Genomic DNA, 22346 nt, shown 5'->3' with positions numbered 1-22346 from the left:
TAATAAAATGAATAAATCTTTAAAAAAAATAAATAAAATACAATAAATCTTTAAAGAAAAAGTATGTACATAGGAGCAAAGCAGTCACAAACCAGTTTTAAAACTTGTTTCTTTGTTTCTTGTATATGGTTAGTGGATTGAGGACTGAAGAATAAATAATCATTTCCTTTCTGGAATTTGGAGAAAAAGAAAACTGTTTTCTTGGGAAAAGGGTAGAGGTAATTTTACATAGGAGACCTGTGTAGAAAAGATTATTAAAAGTTTACTAGGAGAATAACATGGATGTCAGTGTTCCAATCCTAAATGAAATAGATATAATTTTACTACTGCCTTAGAAACAAAGAGAGGGAATGATTACCTACCTAAAGAACAAGGAGGAATTGTTAAAATCTCTATAGAATGAGTAGTATTTAGGAACGAGCCTCGTAGTAAGCTGTCACCTGCAGTGCCTGTATCCCATATGAGTACAGATTCAAGTCTTGGCTGCTGTACTTCCGACCCAGGAGACTTGGATAGAGTTCTAGGGACCTGGTCTTGGCCTGATCCAGCCTCAGCCATTATGGCCTTTTGGGGAGTGAACCAATGGATGGAAGATCTGTCTCTCCCTCTCTTTGCAGCTCTGCCTTTCAAAGAAAGGAATCTTAAGAAAGGAAAAAAGGAGGAAAGGGAAAGGGGGAAAGAAAGGGAAAGGAAAGGAGAAAAAAGAGAATATTATTTGGAATGACCATGAAAAGGTAAACGCTCACCAGGCATTAGAAGCCATGCAAAATTGTTGTCCACAGAGGGGCAGCATGGACCAAGGGCTGAGAGCACATGATATTCTGAGAAGCAGTAAGTGGCACTGTGGGAGCACAGGCAAATGGAAAGAAGAGGAAAATAGTTACCTCAAATTTTGAAGTATATTTTACTTCTGGTTAAGAAACCAGTTAGTTGTGTACTTCAGTAAGAAGTCAGAAGTCATTGAAGTTTTCAGGCAGGGGAGTGATATGATGAGATCATTCACAGAGAAGTCCACAAGTCCTGCTAGAAGACTATTGTTCTAAGGCATAGCCTCATTTGCAGAAACAGAAGCAGATGATGGAGTGTTCCTCTCTTCAGATGCACAGGTTGTATTTGGTATACGTCAATACCATGCTCCTGGGAAAATGCAAGTATGCCATTTACCATTTGTCAGGAGGCTTTCATTCCTCTTGTTCCTATCTTCTGACCCCTCTTTCTCCCTCCTTCTCACCAAATGGATAGTTTGTATCTCTTCCAAGGAAGAACTGGTAGGTGGTGAATATCAAGAGTGTTCAAATTAATAAGTACAAGTAATATAGCCAGTTTAAGAGGGAAATATCTTGATTTCTGACCATTTTGTTGATTTTTCTTAGATAATTAAGTTGAAAGCTGAAGCCCGGCTGGACCTGCTAAAGCAAATCGGTGTTTCTGTGGACACATGGCTGAAGAGTGCCATGAACCAAGTAATGGAAGAGCTGGAAAATGAGCGATGGACCCGCCCTCCAGCGGTGACCAGTAATGGCACCTTACACCCGGTATGTAGTTTTCCATGTTAGATTGCTGAGTACCAGAAAAGTGCAGTGTTTTTACCTGCTGTTACATAGAAGGGTTTCAGGTGTGTGGCTAACCACACTCAGAAATTAATTTGTACTGCCACCTCCCACCTGATCCTCTCTACCAACCTGTTTGTGTTCATAATGGAACTTACTAGAGTTAATATTTGTCATCTCTGTTTTCTTTTACTGTCTGTTCTTCTCTTGAATGTTATTGCCATATATCTGCCTGGTTTGTAGGTCTACACAGCAAGGTACCTAGAATGTTGTAAGTATTTAAGTAATGTTTGTTGAAGAAAGAAATGAACAGCTGGGGACCAAAACTGTGATATAGCCAGTTAAGCTGCTGGAGGGGTGCCAATTTGAGTCCTGGCTGCTCTGCTTTGGAATTAGTTCCCTGTTACTAAATCTGACAAAGCAAAAGAAAATGACATAAGTACTTGGGCCTCTTCATCCATTGTGGGAGACCTGAATGAAATTCCTGGCTTCAGCCTGGCCCAGCCCTGGCCTTTACTGTCATTTAGGCAGCAACCCAGCAGAAAGAAAATCTCTGTCTCTCCTACTGTCTTGAAACTCTGCCTCTCAAATAAATCTTCCCCAAAAATAAATGAATGTCTAGATGTATGGGTAGATGGAGGAACAGTGGCAAACTGAAAGCTAAAACTTTTGTCTCCCAGATTCCCACTATATCCACAACATTTTTTTTATTATTATTATTCATTAATTACATTGTATTAGTTTCATAGGTACTGGGATTTCCCCCACCCCTCCCCCTATGGTGGATTGCTCCACTCTGTTACATGACCACAGGTTAAGTTCAGTTGAGATTCCCTCACTGCAAGCATATACCAAACATAGAGTCCAGCATCTTACTGTCCAGCCTAGTAATGGCACCTTCTACAACGTTTTTTTAATGCTTCTGTTCGCTTTTATAAAGCATCCTTACTAGAAAAATCAGGACCGGACACAATGACTGACTGGCTAAATCCTCACCTTGTAAGTGCTGGGATCCTATATGAGTGCCAGTTCATGTGCCAGATGCTCCACTTCCCTTCCAGCTCCCTGCTTATGGCCTGGGAAAGCAGCAGAAGATGCCCCAAACCCTTGGCACCCTGCAGCCACATGGGAGACCTGGAAGAAGCTCCTGGATCCTAGCTTTGGATCTGCTCAGCTCCAGCCATTACAGCCATAAGCAGAATGAATCATTAAATGCAAGATCTTCCTCTCTGTCTCTCCTCTCTGTAAATCTGTCTTTCCAATCAAAACAATCAGCCAGAATTTTTTTTATTGCAAAGTCAGATATGCAGAGGAGGAAAGACAGAGAGAAAGATCTTGCGTTCGATGAATCACTCCCCAAGTGACCACAGTGGCCAATACTGCACCGATCCGAAGCCAGGAGCCAGGAACCTCATTCGTGTACCCACACGGGTACAGGGTCCCAATGCATTGGCCCATCCTCGACTGCTTTCCCAGGCCACAAGCAGGGAGCTGGATGGGAAGTGGGGCTGCCAGGATTAGAATTGGCACCCATATGCAGTCCCAGCGTGTTCAAGGCAAGGATTTTTAGCCGCTAGGCCACCGCACCGGGCCCAGCCAGAATTTTTAAACATTCCTGGGTTTTGTCAGTTTTCTCACATAGCATTTTGATTTTCTAATGGGCCCACTCTTGTAAATTTGAAAACATTGTGTGGGTATGCATTTTAAAAATAACACTACATGCATTTTTAAAGATTTTTTTTTTAATTTGAAAGACAAATTTACATATAGAGAGAAATCTTCCATCTGCTGGTCACTCTCCCAAGGGTCCAAGGGTCCAGGTCATTGAGCCATCCTCACAGGTGCAAGGGTCCAGGTCATTGAGCCATCCTCTGCTGCTGTTCCCAGGTGCATTAGCAGGAGGTTTGATCAGAAGTGGAACAGCTGGGATTTGAACTGGCACCCATATGGAATGCCAGCACCGCAGTTGGTGGCTTTATGCACTATGCCACAGCACTTATCCTATTGATATGCATTTTAAGGAAAAACAATGTATCGAAGGTTTGTTTTTATTTCACTTAAAAATTGTAGCTATCTGAAAAGCAGTGTTACAGAGAGAAGGTGAAGAAGAGGAACATAAAGTTAAATCTTTTATCTGCTGGTTCAGCTCACGGATGGTCATCACACTCAGTGCTGGGCCAGGCCAGAGTAGGGAGCCCTGAACTTCATCTAGGTCTCTCATATGGGTGGTAGGGATCCAAGAATTTGGACTGTCTTCTATTGCTTTTCTCAGGCCATTAGTGAAGAGCTGGTTAAAAAGTGGAGCTGGTGGCCGCTGGGTAGCACTCCTATGAGATGAGGGTGTCACAGACAGTGGTTTTACATTCTACATCATGGCACCGGCACTTTATTTCACTTTTAATTGTAATCCAGCTGTGGGAAAAATGCATCATCCCCTTGACTTTGGAATTAGAAGAGCTTGCCCTGTTTATAAAGGAACAGAGTTGTTTCAGATCATGGAGTATCTCTTCCTTTTGCATCTTTTAGAGGTCGTAATTCGCATGTGCTTCAGCTGTTCTGATTTACAGAGCTTATTATGACAGCAGATTCCAGGTAAAAACTTGCTTCTGGCTTCTATAGTAGCATTGTTTACTATCAGTTAAGCCTGTGATTTTTCTCCAGCTACACCTCTTCTTTCTCAATCAGCTGTGGAGGGATATAACCACCTTATTCCAGCTTAGTTCCTGGATAAATTGAAGATAAATAATATTTGACCTCTTCCTTCACAAATGGGAACAGCAGACAGAGCTCTTGATACTTTCCAGTGTATCACTAAACTACTTTGTAACAAACTCAGAATTGCTTACTCCTAATTCATTAGCACATCTTGAAAATAGTCACTTTTCCCAGGGTTTATGAAGAAAGTTAGGTTTAAACTACTGTAATTCCTCTCCACCTTTAAAATCTCAAGATTCTATGAAATTCTATCAGTAAAGCTCAGTAACAGCTAGAACACAGAAGTTTGCCCCATGAAGGAAGTATCATTTGTGACAGAGCTTGAAAAGTTTTGATCAGAGATGAAGAAGGGCATCTGAGTGAGAAATTAATGAAGGACGTGCAGCCAGGATGGCACATGGCAGACGTGAGCTCATCCAGGGACCAGACACATCCTCTGGGAAGGAGGTGCTGTGTAGTCCTGGCCTGTTTCTCTTCACTCCAGTCAGTCTTTTGGCACCTATGTCTCTCCTCTTTCAGCTAAGTGATTATATTTTGTAGAAGATCTATTGATATAAATAAGGGAAAGATGTAGGCGCAGAATAGCTTAATGAGTGCCCAATATTTACTTAGCCTACTTTTAAATAACAGAATTGAAATAGCTCAGAGAGGATTGTATCTCTTCACACTGACAGCTGGCTGGCTGAGGAATGTGAAGCAGAAATACGCATTCCGGGGGCCAGATTTCTTCTTCCATTGTAGATGCCAACAAAAGCATTAGTCATCTGGAAAACATGATTAACACTAGACATTAACAGTGTGACTGCAAAGTGCCTTATGGAAGATGAATGCTTTTTAAATATACCGTCTGTTTACCTTGTAGACAAAATAAGGAACTGTACTTGTTTGGGTTAGGCAAAGAACTCTTTGTCTTTGTGGTACAGAATATAGATTTGAGAAAAATTTTAGAAAAGAAGGATCCCAGAATATAGCAACAGCTTTTTAAAGATGAGCAGTCTACTGATGCAGCAATACACGTGATGAGTAACCAGAGCCTGCACAGACCTTACTGAGATCGAGTGGCTGCCAGTGACCCAGTGAGCCTTCATGTCACTCTTCCCTTGCTTCTCTTATTTTTGTGCTTTCTCAGATTTCATACCCAATTTGCAACCTAGCTTATGAAATGATACTGATTTTAGAATATATCTATATTACAAAAAAATCATCAAATAAAATGCAAATAACACTTAGATTCAGGCTTATATATCACAGTAATTTGTTGTGTTTGCTTCCTCTTTCTCTTCTAACTGATAAATAAAAATTTTATATTTATAGTTTATGACATGTTATTCATTTCATATATTTGATATGTATTCCTCCCAAATATTCCTTTTCTATATCTGTTAAGAAAAATATTGATTGATATTGTAGATTTTGTTCATCCAACCTTCCATGTTGCCTTTGTCTTCAATACCATCCTTCTGATATCTGTATAGTATTCAATACTTACGTACTCTCTTACATTTAGATATAAGATTTGTACGTAAGATGTATTTCACTTCCCTCCAGAGTCTGACTACTCTAAACAATGCTCTAAAAAATGCTTAACTTTTTCCAAATTGAGAACTTTTTTCTGCAACATAAATGGAGTTACTAGTTTAAAATCTATGGTCTTTTTCTTAATATTGGTTTATTTTATTCTTCCTGTTTCTCTTTTCTTTTTTCCTAACCATAGTTGACAATGTTCACATGACTTCCTTGTCCATGTGAACAGAAGCAGACTGAGAGACTGCTTTGTTGTACTCCTCTCAAAGAAGATGAACACTTGCAGGGTTACACATAAGCAAACTCTGGCCCCACCCTTCTCCTCTAGGGACACAGGAGGGAAAAAAAGAAACATTTGTCCCATCCACATTCCTCTATACCTCAACCCTCCCCCTTTCCCACCCTAACCGAAGACCCACACCCACATGGGTGTGCATCCCTTGCTCAAATATGTAAGCATATTAAAAATAAATTTAAAAAATCAATAAAAAATCTGACGTTTTTCATAATGAAGAGACCATGCTGAATAATGTGAAAGATAAAGAGATTAAATAAATTTTTGGCATAGTAGTTGGTTCCCAACTGCCTCCTAAACAATCCTTGCATTCTAGCTGACTTTGTTTTGAACTATGGAAATAGCAAAGAAAAGAAATAATGGAGGCACGTGCTGTGTACTGTTTCCGTAGTATGCAACCTGTGATTGAAACCACGGCCTGATCCCATATAGCTGCCGGTTCGAGTTTCAATTACTCCACTTCCAATCCAGCTCCCTAAAATGGTCTGGGAAAAGTAGCAGCAGATAAACCAAACACTTGGGCTCATGCCACCCCATGGGAGAGCTCAAAGAAGCCCCAACTCTTTGGCTTTGGTCCAGCCCAGCCCTAGCCTCAGCCATTGTGGCCATTTGGGGAGCAAATCAGCAAATGGGAGATCTTTCGTCTGTCTCTGCCTCTAAAATCAAACAAAAGAAAGAAACAGTGGAGTTTTATAATGAAATAAATGTGACTGTTATAAATAATAGAATGTGCTTATAAAAACTTGCAGTAGCTTTCAGATATACAGTATTTCCAAATGGGCACTGGTACTTTTTTTTCCTTTTTTTTTAAAGATTTATTTATTTTTTATTGGAAAGACAGATATGCAGAGAGAACGAGAGACGGAAAGATCTTCTGTCTGCTGGTTCACTCGCTAGGTAGCCGTGACGGCTGGAGCTAAGGTGATCTGAATCCAGGAGCTAGGAGCTTTTTCCAGGTCTCCCACACTGGTGCAGGGTCCCAAGGCTTTGGGCCATCTTCAACTGCTTTCCCAAATCACAAGCAGGGAGCTGGAAGGGAAGTAGAGCAGCCAGGACACGAACCAGCACCCATGTGGGATCCTTGTGCATGCAAGGTGAGGACTTCAGCCACTAGACTACCACACCAGCCCGGCACTAGTCCTTTTTAAGATTTACTTGTTTGTTAGTTTGGAAATCAACTACAGAGAGAAGAGACAGAGGGATATCATTCACCTGCTGGCTTACTCCTCAGTGGCTGCAAAGGCCAAGGCAGAGCCAGGTTGAAGCAAGGAGCTTCACCCTAGTCTCCCAAATGGGTGATGGGCTCAAGCATTTGGGCTGGGCGGTCTTCTACTGCTGTCCGAGACCATAAACAAGGAACTGGATCAGAAGTGGGGCAGCTGGAACATTTACCAACACCCATATAAGATGTTGGCACCACGGAGAATTACTGTGCAATGCCACCAAGCCAGCCACCAGATATTGCTTTTTTAAACAATGTTGGTAGGCCCAATGCCATGCAGTAGAAGGCTAGTGCTCAGCCTGTGGTGCAGGCATCCCATGTGGGTACGGGTTCAAGTGCCAGCTGCTCCACTTCCATTTCAGCTCCTGCTAATGGCCTGGGAAAACAGCAGAGGATGGCCCAAAGCCTTGGGACCCTGCACTCATGTGGGAGACCCGGAAGAGGCTTCTGGCTCCTGGTTTTGGACCAGCCTAATTCTGGCCGTTGTGGTCATTTGGGGAATGAACCAGCAGATGGAGGATCTCTCCCCCTTCTCTCTTCTCTCCCTCTATAGTTCTTTCAAGTAAAAGAAATAATTAAAAAAAAAAAAAAAAAAAAAAAAGCATTCCTGGGGCTGTCATGGTAGAATAGCAAGCTAAGCTTCTGCCTGAGTTACCAGCATCCCATATGGGTACCAGTTCATGTCCTTTTCCTTGGGAAGAGCAGTAGAAGATAGCCCATCCCAAGTGCTTAGGCCACTTTCAGCTGCATAGGAGCTAGTAAATCTTTTTCTCTTTGATAATCCAATATTCCCCATAATATTGGAATTTTTAATTTGGGGGGAATCTTTTCAAGAAATGCTACACTATAGGCCAGTACAGTGGCCTAGCAGGCTAAGCTTCCACCTGCAGCATCACTATCCCATATGGGTACAGATTTAAGTCCCCACTGCTACACTTTGAATCCAGCTCTCTGCCTATGCTCTAGGAAGGTAGTGGAGGATGGCCTAAATCCTTGGGACCCTGCACCAACGTGCGAGACCTGGAAAAAGCTCCTGGCTCCTGGCTCCTGGCTCCTGGCTTCAGGTCAGTCAGCCCTGGCTGGCCCTTGCAGCCATTTTTGGAGTGAACCAACAAATGGAAGATCTTTCTTTCTGTCTCTCCTTTTCTGTAAATATTTCTTTCCAATAAAAACTAATAAGTTTTTTTTAAATGCTTCCAGTTTTTGAGGCAGGCATTTAGATTAGCAAGTATTGCACTGCTTTGGAATCTCCATATCCCATTCTGGAATGCCTGCTTTAAGTCCTCGCTCTACTCCCAATTCTAGCTGCCTTCTAGTGGGCACTATGGGAAGCAGCAGGAGAAGGCTCAAGTATTTGGATCCCTGCCAACCACTGGGAAGACCAGGGTTAAGTTCCCAGCTACTGGCTTTTGCCTGGCCCCACCCTGCCACTGTAGACTTGGGGTGGTGAACCAAATGGATACCTCCATCTCTGTTATGTTTTATTTTTTTTAAAAAATCTATTTTTATTGGAAAGATTGATTTATACAGAGAAGAGACAAAGAGAAAAATCCTCTGTCCAGTGTATACTCCCTAAGTGGCTGCAGTGTCTGTAACTGAGCTGATCCGAAGCCAAGAGCCTCCTCCAGGTCTCCAACATGGGTGCAGGATCCCAAGGCCTTGGACCATCCTCTGCTGCTTTCGCAGGCCACAAGCAGGGAGCTGGATGGGAAATGAGCAGCCAGGACACAAATCAGTGCCTATAAGGGACCCTGGTGCTTGCCAGGCGAGAATCAGCCACTGAGCCATCACATCAGTCCAGTCCCTCTGCTTCATCTTGGGGTGGGGGAAAGAGAGAGAGAGAGAGAGAGAGAGATAGATAGATCGATCGATCGATCTATCGACAGATAGATCGATCGATCGATCTGTCGATAGATAGAGTAAAAATTTCACTTTCAGTTGTTTAATGCTGGATATAAAATTATAGCTGATTCTTTTCAGTTGATCTTGTCTCCTGTAACCTTGTTAAATGTATTACTAACATTTTTGAGGATTCCATAGGACTTTTTAAAAAAAAACTGTTAATTGAAAGAGAGGGAGTGAGGGACACAGGAAGAAAGAGGAAGAGAGGAGGGGCTCTTTCTAATGGTTTACTCCCTAGATGGCCACAGCAATCAGGACTGGGCCAGGCTGAAACTAGGAGCCTCATGCGTGCATGCAGGAACCTAAGCACCTGGGCCACCTTCTTATATCCCAGGTGGATTCGCAGGGAACTGGATTGGAAGCGGAGCAGCCAGGACACACACCAGCACCATATGGGATGCTGATGTTCAGGTAGCAGCATTACTCATTATGCTACAACACTGCCCCCAAGGACTTTCTCATAGATAACTGTATCACCTGCAAATAGTTTTGTTTTTTCCTTTCTAATTTGGATGCCTTTTCCCCCTGAATGTAACAACTAGAACTCCCAATGCAGTGCTGGATGAGTCAACAGATATCCTCATTATGTTCTTGAACTGAAGGAGAAAACATCTTTCACCATTAAGTGTGATGTTAGCAATAGAAATTTTGTAGATATACTTCAGCATAAGCGTCTTCTGTTTCTGTTTAGTTTAATGGCAGGAATGTGTCTTGGAGCTTGTGGAATGTTTCTGGACATGGATGGTGAGAATGATTCCATAACATGAATGTACTTAATGCCATTGAACTGTATAATATGGTACATGACCCTGATGACTTTTTTCAAATATTAAACTTTGGGTTTCTGGATAATCCCATTTGAGTCTTGATGTATTATCTTTTTGTGTATGGATTATAATTGACTTGCTAAGATTTTGATAAGCATGTTTGTATCACTGTTTTGGGGGGAAAAATACTAGTCTGTAGCTTTTTTTTCCTTTGTTATGGTTGTGTCTGGTTTGGGTGTAATGTTTGTTTCAGAATGATTTGAAAAGCATCCCCTCTCCTTCACCTTCCTGGAATCGTTGTGTAGAATTTCTTCCTTAAATGTTTGATAGAGTTCACTAGGCCTGGAATTTTCTTTGTAAGAATTAAAAAAACAAAAACAAACAAACCTACCTCAGTTTATTTAGTAGACACAGCGTTTATTCAGGTTATTCTTGGGCAGACTTGAGAATTGATCTTTCAAGGAATTTATCCATTCCTTTGAGGTTGCCAAATGTATTGGCATAAAGCTGTGTTATCCTCTGGTTATCTGGAGTCTGTATGTCACCCCTCGTTCCTGATTGTGGTGGTCTTTTCCTTATTCTGCTAGAGGTAGATCAGATAGATGGATCTCCATGAGCAGCCAGCTTTTGATTTTATTGTGGGGTTTTTTTTTTCCTGTTTTCTATTTTATTGTTTTTTGTTCAGGTTTTGATTATTTCCTTTCTTCTCTTTAATTTGGCTTTGATTCATTTGGTTTGTTTGTTTGTGGAGCAGAAACAAGACTTTCATTCACTTATTCACTCCCCCAATACCCACAATGGCTGGGACTGAGCTGGCTTTAAAGCCAGGAACCTGGAACTAAACCTGCCTTCCAGGCTTTGCATTAACAGGAAGCTGAAGCCAGGAACTGTCTCCTGGAATCAAATCTAGGTACTCTGCTGTTGGATGTGGACCTCTTAGCCGCTAGGCTAAGCACTAGCTCCTCCTTTCCAGTTTTTTTAAGGTGGAAGATGAGGTTATTGATTTCAAACTTTTTACTTTGCTAATATATACATTTGGTACTAAACATTTCCCTGTTAAATATTTTTTTAGGTTTACTATACAAACTCTGAAATGTTGTATCATCATTTTCATTAAGTTCAAAGTATTTTCTAATTTACTTTTTAATTTCTAATTTGTTTTTTTAGAAGTGTATATTACTGAATTTCCAAATATTTAGGGAATTTCCAGACATCTTTCTATTATTAAATTTTAATTTATTTTCATCGTAGTCAAGTAGCATACTGGAATCCTTTTAAATTTACTGAGACTTGTTTTGTGACCCAGTAGATGATGTGTCATGCTGTTACAGTCTATCAACCAGCTATGTCATTTGGGTGGATAGTGTTGCCTTACTGTAGCTTTCCTGGTTTTCTTCTACCTTCTAATGCCCAGTACCTGATGAGATTTTCTACTCTTCTAAAAGAGGAGTTACTCTTAGTCCTGTGTGAGCTCTCAGGACTATGTTTCTCTAATCCTTTCTTGGGCGGCTTTATCCCTGGCTTTGGACCATTTTCTCATATACTTGTGCAGATCACTATTCAGCGGTAAACGTGAGCAGCCTGTAGCAGGTTGTCCTTCGTCACTCCGTGGTCATGGCTGTAGCACATTGGCCTTCCTGAATCCCCACCTCCAGCTCCTCAGTCCAGGGAGAATACCATCCTCTGTATGTGTTCCTGCCCCTATGTGTCTGCCTGGACCCTTTCTTCAGTCGGTCAGCTGGGGTACTTTTTTCCCACTCCCCACAGGAAACTTCTTTCACATAGTTTAAATAGTGTTTTTTTAGTTGTTTCTGGCAAGAGCTTAACTCCGTTCACCTTTTTTTTTTTTTTAATTTTTTGATGATTTTTGCACAGTTGATTAGGGTGTGAAGGGTCAAGGGCTAGAGGAAAGTGGGAGAGACCATCGTTTCCATATTCCTTTTTCCTTCCGGTATCTGGCGGAGAGGCCACACCCAGCCTCCCAACCATCCCAGGGTCCCCAGGATAGGGCATGTTCTAAGGGTCCTACTCAGATGGTTTTGATAGTTCAGCAGTTCTGGATTGCTGCTGATCTTGCGTCTACAATCACGATGAAATCTCTCCAAAATCTACTGGCTGACATAGTCCACCTTAGAGTCTCTGTTTGCCTAGGAATTAACTGCCAATTCTTGGCCAAAATCTACTGGCTGACATAGTCCACCTTAGAGTCTCTGTTTGCCTAGGTATTAACTGCCAATTCTTGGCTGGGGTATAGCACCACCTTTCATAATAAACTTACCGTGTTTGGAATAATGTCTCGGTGATGGCCCTCTCTGCCAAGGTGGAGTTAAGAGGCTGTCCACATCAATCCCCTGAAGCTGCCTTCCTCCATCTTAGCTGTCACTGGATTATCTAGATCCTCTCTTCCTTGTAAAAGCAACAAAATCTGATGATTCTTTCTATATCTTCTGGGGTTTAAACTTAGTACTTCATTTAATCTTTATGGTAACCTTGTGAAGAAGTAGTTATCTTCATTAGGGAAATGAGGTGATGGCATTTAAGTTGTTAAATAACTTTCCCAGAGCCAGTTGACAGAATAGCAGCAGTCAGCATTCAGCCTGTGTCTGGCGGGTCTGGGACCCACCGTCCTTACCTTACCCCTTCAGGACAGCGCCTCAGAACTAAGGAAGCCTTTAGAGGTTATTCTGCTGAGCACAAAAAGTGGCTGCTGAAAACAACTCAAAAAGGTACTTCTTTGGAATAAGAGTGTAAGTATTTAACAGTTTTAGAAGAATCAAAAATATTAGCACAGTTACAAAGAATAGTTTTAATTGAAGTTCAGCCAAGTGATAGGATTAAAACAGGTTGAGAGCAGTATTAGAAACAGAAGAACGTGATTTTAGAAATACTGGGTTGAGAAGGCTTGTGGCAAGTCTTCATTTCAAGAGTGGATGAAGAAAAAGAGCGAGGTGGTTCTATGATGACACACTAGAGCTGCTGGAGCCATGCAGAAGCACATGGCAGTGACCCCTGTAATTCCTTTCCATGAGAATCAAAAAACGACCTCAAGATAAAAGGAATGTGTATTATCAACCAGTATTGCCAAGATAAAGTGCCTTGGATTGATTCCCAGTGCCAAAGCACAGTACATGGTAACATTCCATGTATGTATATTTTTGGAAACTTGTTCTGCCTGCATATTTATAAATACACAAGTTTTATTTTTTTATAATACCCACAATTTTTAAAATGTCTAACCTTTCCTAGAAAATGAAAACAACATCTTCTAAATATATAGCAATGTATTTAAAGTTAGATTTGTGGCAATGTCTAGAATGTCATCCTTATCTTTTATGTGACACGATGCTTCGTTGGAAAACAGTTGCCGGAGTCCAGCTCCGGCCGAGGTTCGGAGCTCGGGAAGGGTGCATGGATGAGGCATGAAGAGAGAAAGAAAGGAGACGGACCACCAGATTCCTTGATCATAGTGGACAAAGCGAGAAAGCTGTCCGCTTTATTTATACAGAAGCAGTACAAAGTTTTTTCTTAGGGGCATATTGACATAGCTTCAGGGGGACACAATTTACAACTTTTTGAGAAATGATTGAGGAAGGATTCCATATTCCTTGCTTGTCTTGGCTTGTCATTCTTCATCTGCTCTCCTCAGGTCTGGACTATAACCTAGGCGCCATCTGTGTCAACCAGACCCCTATCTTGTATGAGTTAAAAGGTCTGGGGCCTTGGTCTATGGGGATCGGGGTTATTGACATTAGTTGGCCATTAGGTCTGTAAGCTCACACAGTTTGTTAAAGCAAGGGAAATAACAGCGGAAAGAATTGCAGCTAGCAACGAGCTAAGTTACTCTATTTAAGTTTCAACTCTACAATGGATGAGTGAGTGTTTCCAAAGACAATTCTACAAATTGTTTCAGTATTAGACAAGGCATTATCCATTCCAACGTTGCAACCAAGAGTTTCTCAGTAGACAACACATCTTATGCAGTAATACACTCCTAATACAATTCTTATTCTACAACTTATCTATCACTAAATGGGAGAAATACATCAAGAGAGAAAAAACATGAAGATCTAAGACAAAACGTTATAAACATTACATTCCTCTACAACTGCAGGCTCTACAACTTCATAAGTGATCAAACAATAATCAAAAATATATCTTTATGATATTAGTGAAATCACCCTGTATTTCCTCTAGCTAAAAATTTATGAAAACAACTAAAGCAACTACATTTTCTATATTCTAAAGAATTGCAAGGACAGGCTAACCTTTAAGACCACAGTAACTATATTTTTTTGCCTTAGCAGGATAGGCTTCAGGGTTACAGTAGCTATATTCTTCATCATAGCAGTATGGCCTTTAGGGTCACAGTAACTATATTCTTTGTCATAGCAAAATGACCTTTAGGGTCACAGTAACAGGATAACTTTTAGGGTTCCTCTTATCAAGCCATTCCCCAGAAAGCATGCTAAATATCTGGGCCAGATTTTATGGCAATGGGTAAACAGCACAGACTTAATTATACTCCTATGTGTAGTTAAAGGCCCACTCACCAGGACATCCTCAGTAACATTAACTCTTAAGCTCACGTTGGTTGTAAAAGCCATCTCACAGGGGCAGACAATGCCTCAATAGATTACATAGTGGGGTGGTTGAGTGCCCATGCGAAGGGGAGTGAAAACTGCATCAAGGTGGTCAGAGATGAATCCACTTAGCCCTGCTAAGCAGCTGGTAACTCCCCGGGCCCTGCCAGTCAGGGAGCTGTTCTCTTCACACCTTCGTGTTATACACACCTACTGCATGGACTCCATCAAACAGTAGTTTCTAAATTTAAGAATAGCGGAGTTGAAATCTGAATCTGTTTTGCCACTAACCAGACTGAGCATGGATGGTTAGTTTAAGATGGGGCATGAGGCCAACATTGTGGCATAGCAGGTACAGCCACTGCCTGCATGCCAGCATCCCAAATGGATGCCAGATCACATCTGGCTGCTCCACTTCTGATCTAACTCTGTTGGTAGCCTAAGAAAATCATTAGCACATGACCCAAACTCCCTGCACCCACTTAGGAGACCCAGATGAAGCCTCTCATTCCTGGCTTTGCTCTGGCCCAGCCCCAGCCATTCTAGGGAGTTCACCAATAGATAGAATATATCTCTTCTTCTATTACTTCCTCTCTGTAACCCTGACTTTTAAATAAATAAGTAAATCTTAAAAAAAAAAAAAAAGATAATGCATAAGATAACCTCACTGAACTGTGGAGAATTTGTCATAATAGTTATAAGTTAAGAATACTGCAGGGGCTTTAGGTAGAAGTAATAAATGTGGCTATAAAATATAAATGGCTTCTTTTGGAAGCTGCAAAATGCTATAGAATTTTATTAGCACAGTAGCAGTTACGAGGGAAATTAATTTAAATATTAGTGACAATTACTCAAAAAAAAACCCTTACTTTTTTTTTTTTTTAAAGATTTTATTATTATTGGAAAGCCAGATATATAGAGAGGAGAGACAGAGAGGAAGGTCTTCCATCCGATGTTTCACTCCCCAAGTGAGCCGCAACGGGCCAGTGCTGCGCCAATCTGAAGCCGGGAACCTGGAACCTCTTCTGGGTCTCCCACGCGGGTGCAGGGTCCCAATGCATTGGGCCGTCCTCGACTGCTTTCCCAGGCCACAAGCAGGGAGCTGGATGGGAAGTGGAGCAGCCGGGATTAGAACCAGCACCGATATGGGATCCCGGGGCATTCAAGGCGAGGACTTTAGCCGCTAGGCCACGCCGCCGGGCCCAAAAACCCTTAAGTTTTAAAAAATGAAACTTTGGACGATATAGGCAGCCTCTGCTTTTTGACTCACTGTGTACCAGGAGATTGCTGCCTCACCTCTCTAGTTGCCTTGTCCACCTTCACAGGGACCCTGCATTTAACATTTCATTGAGGTCATGCTGCCCTCATTGTGAACAGAGAACAGCTCATTTTTCACCTATCAAAGAGGCTAACACAGTGTTCAACATGTGGTCGCTATTTGATACTTCAATGAATGTTTTAATGTAAGGCTCAAACCCATCCAGTCCTTGTAATCCAGTGTGCAAGCAGTGATGACTTTGTATGATTAAATGAGGGGTGAGGGAGTAGCCAAATAAGTGCTTAGATATAACAAGAAACAGATTTTGAGATTCTTTTTTCCTGAATAAATTTTTGGTTTCAAAAGTAAAATATACTTATTCTAATAGTTCAATGAGTTCATAGGTTTGTAAAAACACATCAGTCATTTCCCCATTGTCAATCTTTGTTCTTACTCTGCCTCCCCCTGTCAGATGTCCATACTAATATAAATGTATTATTTTTATTTAGGGTATCACAGTGTTCTAGAAAAACACAGGTGGATCTAACTCTTCTTTTTCACCGTCAATTTCATTTTAACTAATAAATGCCTTTCAGCTGTGATGGGTAATATGCCTTAAAAATATTATCTTCCTTATGTTTTATGTTATATTTCAGAAGGGATTGTGCCTGTCATGCGCATGATGGCAGGGGAAGGGGCTGGGTAAAATATAATGGTTTACCGTTTTATTATAAAGTTCAATGTCATTAAGTATATTCATGTTATGGCGTCATTCTCACTATCCATGTCCAGAAATCTTTTTATCTTGCAGAAGTGAACCTGTACCTAGTAAACAGTAATTTCCCATTACTCACCACCATCTCCTGACAATGACCATTTTACTTTGTGTGTCTGAATTTGGCTATTCTGGGAATCTCACACATGTAGAATCACAGTACTTGTCTTTTTGTGACATTCTGGGCTTAACTTAATGTCCTCAAAGTTTATTCATGTTATAGCATGGGTAGAATTTCCTCCTTTTTAAGACTAATAACATGTGTGTGTATAGCATTTCATCTGTATGTATACACACACACCATATTTCATTTATCCATTCATCTGTTTGTAAACACTAGGGTTACTTTTCCCTTTTGACTACTGTAAACAGCACCGCTATTAGCATTGGCTTACAGATATCTATTCAAGTCCATGCTTTCAGTTCTTTTGACCATATACCCAGAAGTGAAGTTACTGAATTACATGATTAATTCTGTGTTTCTTTGATTGAGGAAGCATCATACTGTTTTTTTTTAAGATTTATTTATTTTTATTACAAAGTCAGATATACAGAGAGGAGGAGAGACAGAGAGGAAGATCTTCCGTCCAATGATTCACTCCCCAAGTGAGCCACAACGGCCGGTTCTGTGCCGATCCGGAGCCCAGAGCCAGGAACCTCTTCCAGGTCTCCCACACGGGTGCAGGGTCCCAAAGCTTTGGGCCGTCCTTGACTGCTTTCCCAGGCCACAAGCAGGGAACTGGATGGGAAGTGGAGCCACCGGGATTAGAACCGGCGCCCATATGGGATTCTGAGGCTTTCAAGGCAAGGACTTTAGCCACTAGGCCACGCCGCCGGGCCTGCATCATACTGTTTTTTATAGCAGCTGTATCATATTTCCAGCAGATAAGCGTTCCAATTTTCCTCAGCATTGCCAATAGTTACCATTTTCTCTTTGCTTTTTTAATAGTCATCCTAATGGCTATCAGATGGTATTTTTTGCTTTCATTAATGATGATGGGCATATTTTCATGTGCTTATTGACCATGTATATATCTTCTCTGGATGAACATCTATTTAAATCCTTTGCCCATTTTTTAATTACATTGTTTTTTGTTGACTTTTAGGCATTATTTATATACCTACATATTAATCTCTAATTAGAAAAGTAATTTACAAATATTGTTTCCCATTTTCCGGGTTTTGTTGTCACTTGTCATCTTGTTATCCTCTGATACACAAAAATATTTAATTTTGATAAAGTCCAACTTACTTTTTTGTTGTAGTTGTTGCCTAGCCTTTTAGTGTCATTGCCAGATCCAGTGTCATGAAGCTTTTCTCCTTTGTTTTATTCCAAGACTTCTATAGTTTTAGCCCTTGTGTTCAGATCTTTGATCCATTTAGTTCTTTTATTTTTTTTAAGATTTATTTATTTTTATTGCAAAGTCAGATATACAGAGAGGAGGAGAAACACAGAGGAAGATCTTCCGTCCACCGATTCACTCTCCAAGTGGCTGCAGCAGCCACTGCTGAGCCAATCTGAAGTCAGGAGCCAGAACTTCCTCTAGGTCTCCCATGTGGGTGCATGGTCCCAAGGCTTTGAGCTATCCTGTACTGGCTTCCTGGCCACAAGCAGGGAGCTGGATGGGAAGCAGGACTGCCAGGATTAGAACCGGCGGCCATATGGGATCCCAGCACATGCAAGGCAAGGACTTTAGCCGTAATCTACCACGCCAGGCCCTTAGTTCACTTCTGAATGAGCAATGCTCCAGCTTCATTCTTTCACATGTGAAACTCTAGATTTTGCAGCAGCAGTTATTGAAAAGGTCTTCTTCCCCTAATGAATGGTCTTGACACTCTTGTTAAATCATTGAACCATCTATATGAGGGTTTATTATTCAACATTTTTCCCAAAGTCATTTTTAGTAATTGTTATTCACCTATGATATAAATATACAATACAATTTATTCAAACATTCCTCCATTGATGGACATACAGGTTGTGTCCAGGCTTTTGCCATTGTGAGTGAAGTTGCAATAACTATCTTAGAATATGGATTTATATCTAGCTGACTTTACTTTCCATAATGGATTTACAGAGATAGAATTATTAGATCAAGTGGGATGTTTTAGTTTTAAACAGGTTATTTTTCCAAGAAGGATGTGTGGATTAATGGTTCTCCCAGCCATGGATGAAAGTCTGTTTCTCTTCATCCTTGGTAGAAATTAGAAAACCTTTTAGGATTTCCTAATAAGATCAGTTTAAAATGATGGGAGGCCTTCTGAAAATGGATACTGATGAATATGTCTTATGTACCCATTTGAAAGATGTTTTACATTTGATTTTAAAGCAAGCTCTGTGCTTTTTCAGAATACGAGAAAAGCAAATGAGAACAGATAGTTACTGCCATTGAATAGATTAGCATTTTTAAACAATCAGATGTTAAAGATTTTTCCTGTTCCAACTATTCTCTTAAAGTTAGCAAACCAGCTGTTGGCTTCTAATTTTTTCTAGCTGAATGCAGACACCGAAAGAGAAGAAGGAGAAGAGTTTGAAGACAACATGGATGTTTTTGATGACAGCAGTTCCAGCCCTTCTGGCACCTTAAGAAATTACCCACTCACCTGCAAAGTTGTTTATTCCTACAAGGTTTGTATATTTCTTTTTTTTTTTTTAAAGATTTATTCATTTTATTACAGCCAGATATACGCAGAGGAGGAGAGACAGAGAGGAAGATCTTCCATCCGATGATTCACTTCCCAAGTGAGCCGCAACAGGCCAGTGCTGCGCCGATCCGAAGCCGGGAACCTGGAACCTCTTCCGGGTCTCCCACGCGGGTGCAGGGTCCCAAAGCTTTGGGCCATCCTTGACTGCTTTCCCAGGCCACAAGCAGGGAGCTGGATGGGAAGTGGAGCTGCCAGGATTAGAACCGGCGCCCATATGGGATCCCGGGGCTTTCAAGGCGAGGACTTTAGCTGCTAGGCCACGCCGCCGGGCCCAAGGTTTGTATATTTCTAACATATTACTACTGAAAGTACATGTAACTGGATCTGCCCAGCAGTTCATACTGTTTGTAGTATACACTTGATATTCAGATATTCAGTTAGTGTCAGAGGCAACATAATACAATAGTGAAAAGGCTCTGACTTCAAATTGTCCATCTAAAGATACTGTCACTGCTGTTTATGGGCTATAATCTATCACTTGTCCCTTACTTTCTGTGAGCCTCAGTTTCATTATCAATATCATAGGGATGAAGTGAAATTTTAATGCTATTATGTTCATAGCAAATTGCTCAGTAAAATACCTGGCATCTAGTGAAATTTTAAGAAATAGACATCCCATCTTGATCTTTTGCCTGGTTGGCATGTAGACACTCCTTAGGATGATCCTCAAATTGATAATAAAGGAGAATTATTTTACAAAGCAATTGAGCTTCACCTTTCTTCAGCCTTATATAGTCACTTCTTGTTATGCATGTTAAGCAGGGATCCAGATAAACAGGTACAGAATTTCCAAACCTAAGTTGGCTTTATAGTTCTTAATCTCTGTCACCCCTGCTCAAGTATCCAGTTAACATTTTATTCAAAGTAAATTGTGTTTCACTGCCCTAATTTGCACCTTTCCCTCAGTCTCCTCAGCCAGTCCTATTGAGTCTACCTCCAAAACATGTCTTGAGTGTCTTAACTTTTACCTTTTTTTTTCAGGAGGCATATTTACAGATTTACCATCCACTGGTTCACTCCCAAGGGTCTGTAATAGCTGGAGCCGAGTCAATCCGATTCCAGGAGCTTCTTCCTATTCTCCCACATGGATGCAGGGTCCCAAGGCTTTGGGCCATCCTCAACTGTTTTCCCAGGCCATATGCAGGGAGCTGGATGGGCAGTGGAGCAGCTGGGATATGAACCTGTGACCGTATTAGAGGCCGGCATTTGCAGGACAAGGATTTAGCCACTGAGCCATCGTGCAAGACCCACCTTTACCGCTGATACTGCTACCACCTTGGTCTAGGCCATTGCATTGACAAATGTCAAGAGGGGCAGAAGGACCTTATAATTGGTCTTTCTCCTTCATGTTTGCCTCTCAACAACCCATTTTATACACTGCAACCAGAAATTATCTTAAACACATAAGGGATGTTATTTTATTCCCCCTCCTAAGATCCTCTTTAAGCTTTCAGTCTCATGTAGGAAAAGCCCACAGAACTCTGTATGGTCTGTAATGTCCCTGATCTGGTCCCTCTAGTCTCCCTAGGTTCATCTCTGACCATGCTGTACCCCTAACTACCCATTTACCACTCTTGCTGCCTAGTCATGAAAAGCACTAGACTGCTTCCTGATTTCATATGGTTGCTCTTGCAGCACCCTTTCCACGGTCAACAGGGATCAACGACTATCAAGAATGCTGTGATAGTGTCAGAGGGATATGCAAAACCTTGTAAGAACAAAAGGAGGAGGAAGCAACTAGCTTACATTAGGTGGTCTGGGAAGCCATGTGCTGCATCTCAATTCATACACAATAATAGCTTCTGTTCACGTTTATTCCTAATCCCTTCAATGACCTGTTAAGAGGGGAGGGATGGGTATTTGGCCTTTAAAAGTTAAGGTGAAGATACCCATATATCATATTGGTAGATACCTGGGTTTGGTGCCCAGTTTTAGCTCCTGATTCAAGCCCCCTGCTATTGTGGAAGACGGTGATGGTGGCTTAGGTAATTGGGAAATCTGGCTCTGACCTTGTCCAGCCCTTACCGTTGCAGACTTTTGGGAAGTGAATTAGTGGATGGGATCTCTCTCTTTCTCTACCTCTCAAATTAAAATAAACCCTGTAGGACAATATTATCAGACTAGTTATTTGTTCAACAAATAGTATTTGAGCACCTTCCATGTACTAGTGCTGTGTTCTTTTCTAGGCTGCTGGTGTAGCATTGTTCATTACAAACCCCCTCCCAGATTATCTACCTTAATGGAACTTATATTCTAAGAAAAACAAAAAAGAAAATTGAGACTCAAAAATGTCTTATAGTCACTTTCCCAAAGAAACAAACTGAAGCTGGATTTATCCCATGGTAATATTATCCACTCATCCTACAGGAAGGAGGGAGAAAATATGCTGGATAAGAGTGACAACCTGGTAGACACATAGAGGCCAGGTTTACTCAGAGAATGAGGAGTGGGAGTGTTGGGTTGGGAGAATCAGAAGACTCCTGGAGACCCAAATCTGTAGATGTTTGTTGTCATCCAGAGGACTCAACCTTGTTAAGTGGAATAATTAATCATAATGCATGAGGATGGTACAGTCAAGCTCGTGATCTGCTTATACTGAACAAAATTCATGGACTTCTTACGAGGACAGTGATGTATTTAAAGGTCTTCTGCCCCCCTCACTTTGCTCTCACACACATTAAAGTCTAGTCATGTTGATACTCTTTTTAAAACTTTCTGTGCAATTTGGAAAACAAACTGCCTTTTGCTGGGCTATAACAAGGCATAGTGTGGTTTTACAGTAGCAAAGAAATTCCACAGGAAAATCTGTCAAGAGTAAGTAAGCAGATTTTTTATTCTCCCTGATATTTTTATATCAGAGGTAATTAACTTAAACATCTGGTCCTGACATATTCTAATTTGACAGCCTTAGGCTTCATCCAGAATCTAGATTTTGAGTAAATGTTTAAATGATGATGAAGTGAATCTTAGAAGCAACCTATTGCCTTATTTTTGATTGTGTAACTTGGAGTAGACTTGTTAACACTATTTACCAAAGAGCCCCTGATACTAT

The 22346-nt window shown here is 41.1% G+C and overlaps 1 protein-coding gene across 2 annotated transcripts in view; it reads left to right on the top strand.

Annotated features, from left to right (window-relative positions):
* The window catches only part of FCHSD2 (FCH and double SH3 domains 2), a 261041-nt gene that overhangs the window by 231515 nt on the left and 7180 nt on the right, over positions 1-22346 (top strand). For both annotated transcript variants that reach the window (XM_058663557.1, XM_058663556.1), the window contains 2 exons: positions 1374-1535; positions 19083-19217. In XM_058663557.1, coding sequence (XP_058519540.1) covers positions 1374-1535; positions 19083-19217 — 297 coding nt within the window. The remainder of the gene's footprint in view (positions 1-1373; positions 1536-19082; positions 19218-22346) is intronic.

Source organism: Ochotona princeps, chromosome 4 (genome assembly GCF_030435755.1).
Source record: "Ochotona princeps isolate mOchPri1 chromosome 4, mOchPri1.hap1, whole genome shotgun sequence".
Taxonomy (NCBI): domain Eukaryota; kingdom Metazoa; phylum Chordata; class Mammalia; order Lagomorpha; family Ochotonidae; genus Ochotona; species Ochotona princeps.
This window is presented reverse-complemented; position numbering and strand designations above follow the sequence as displayed.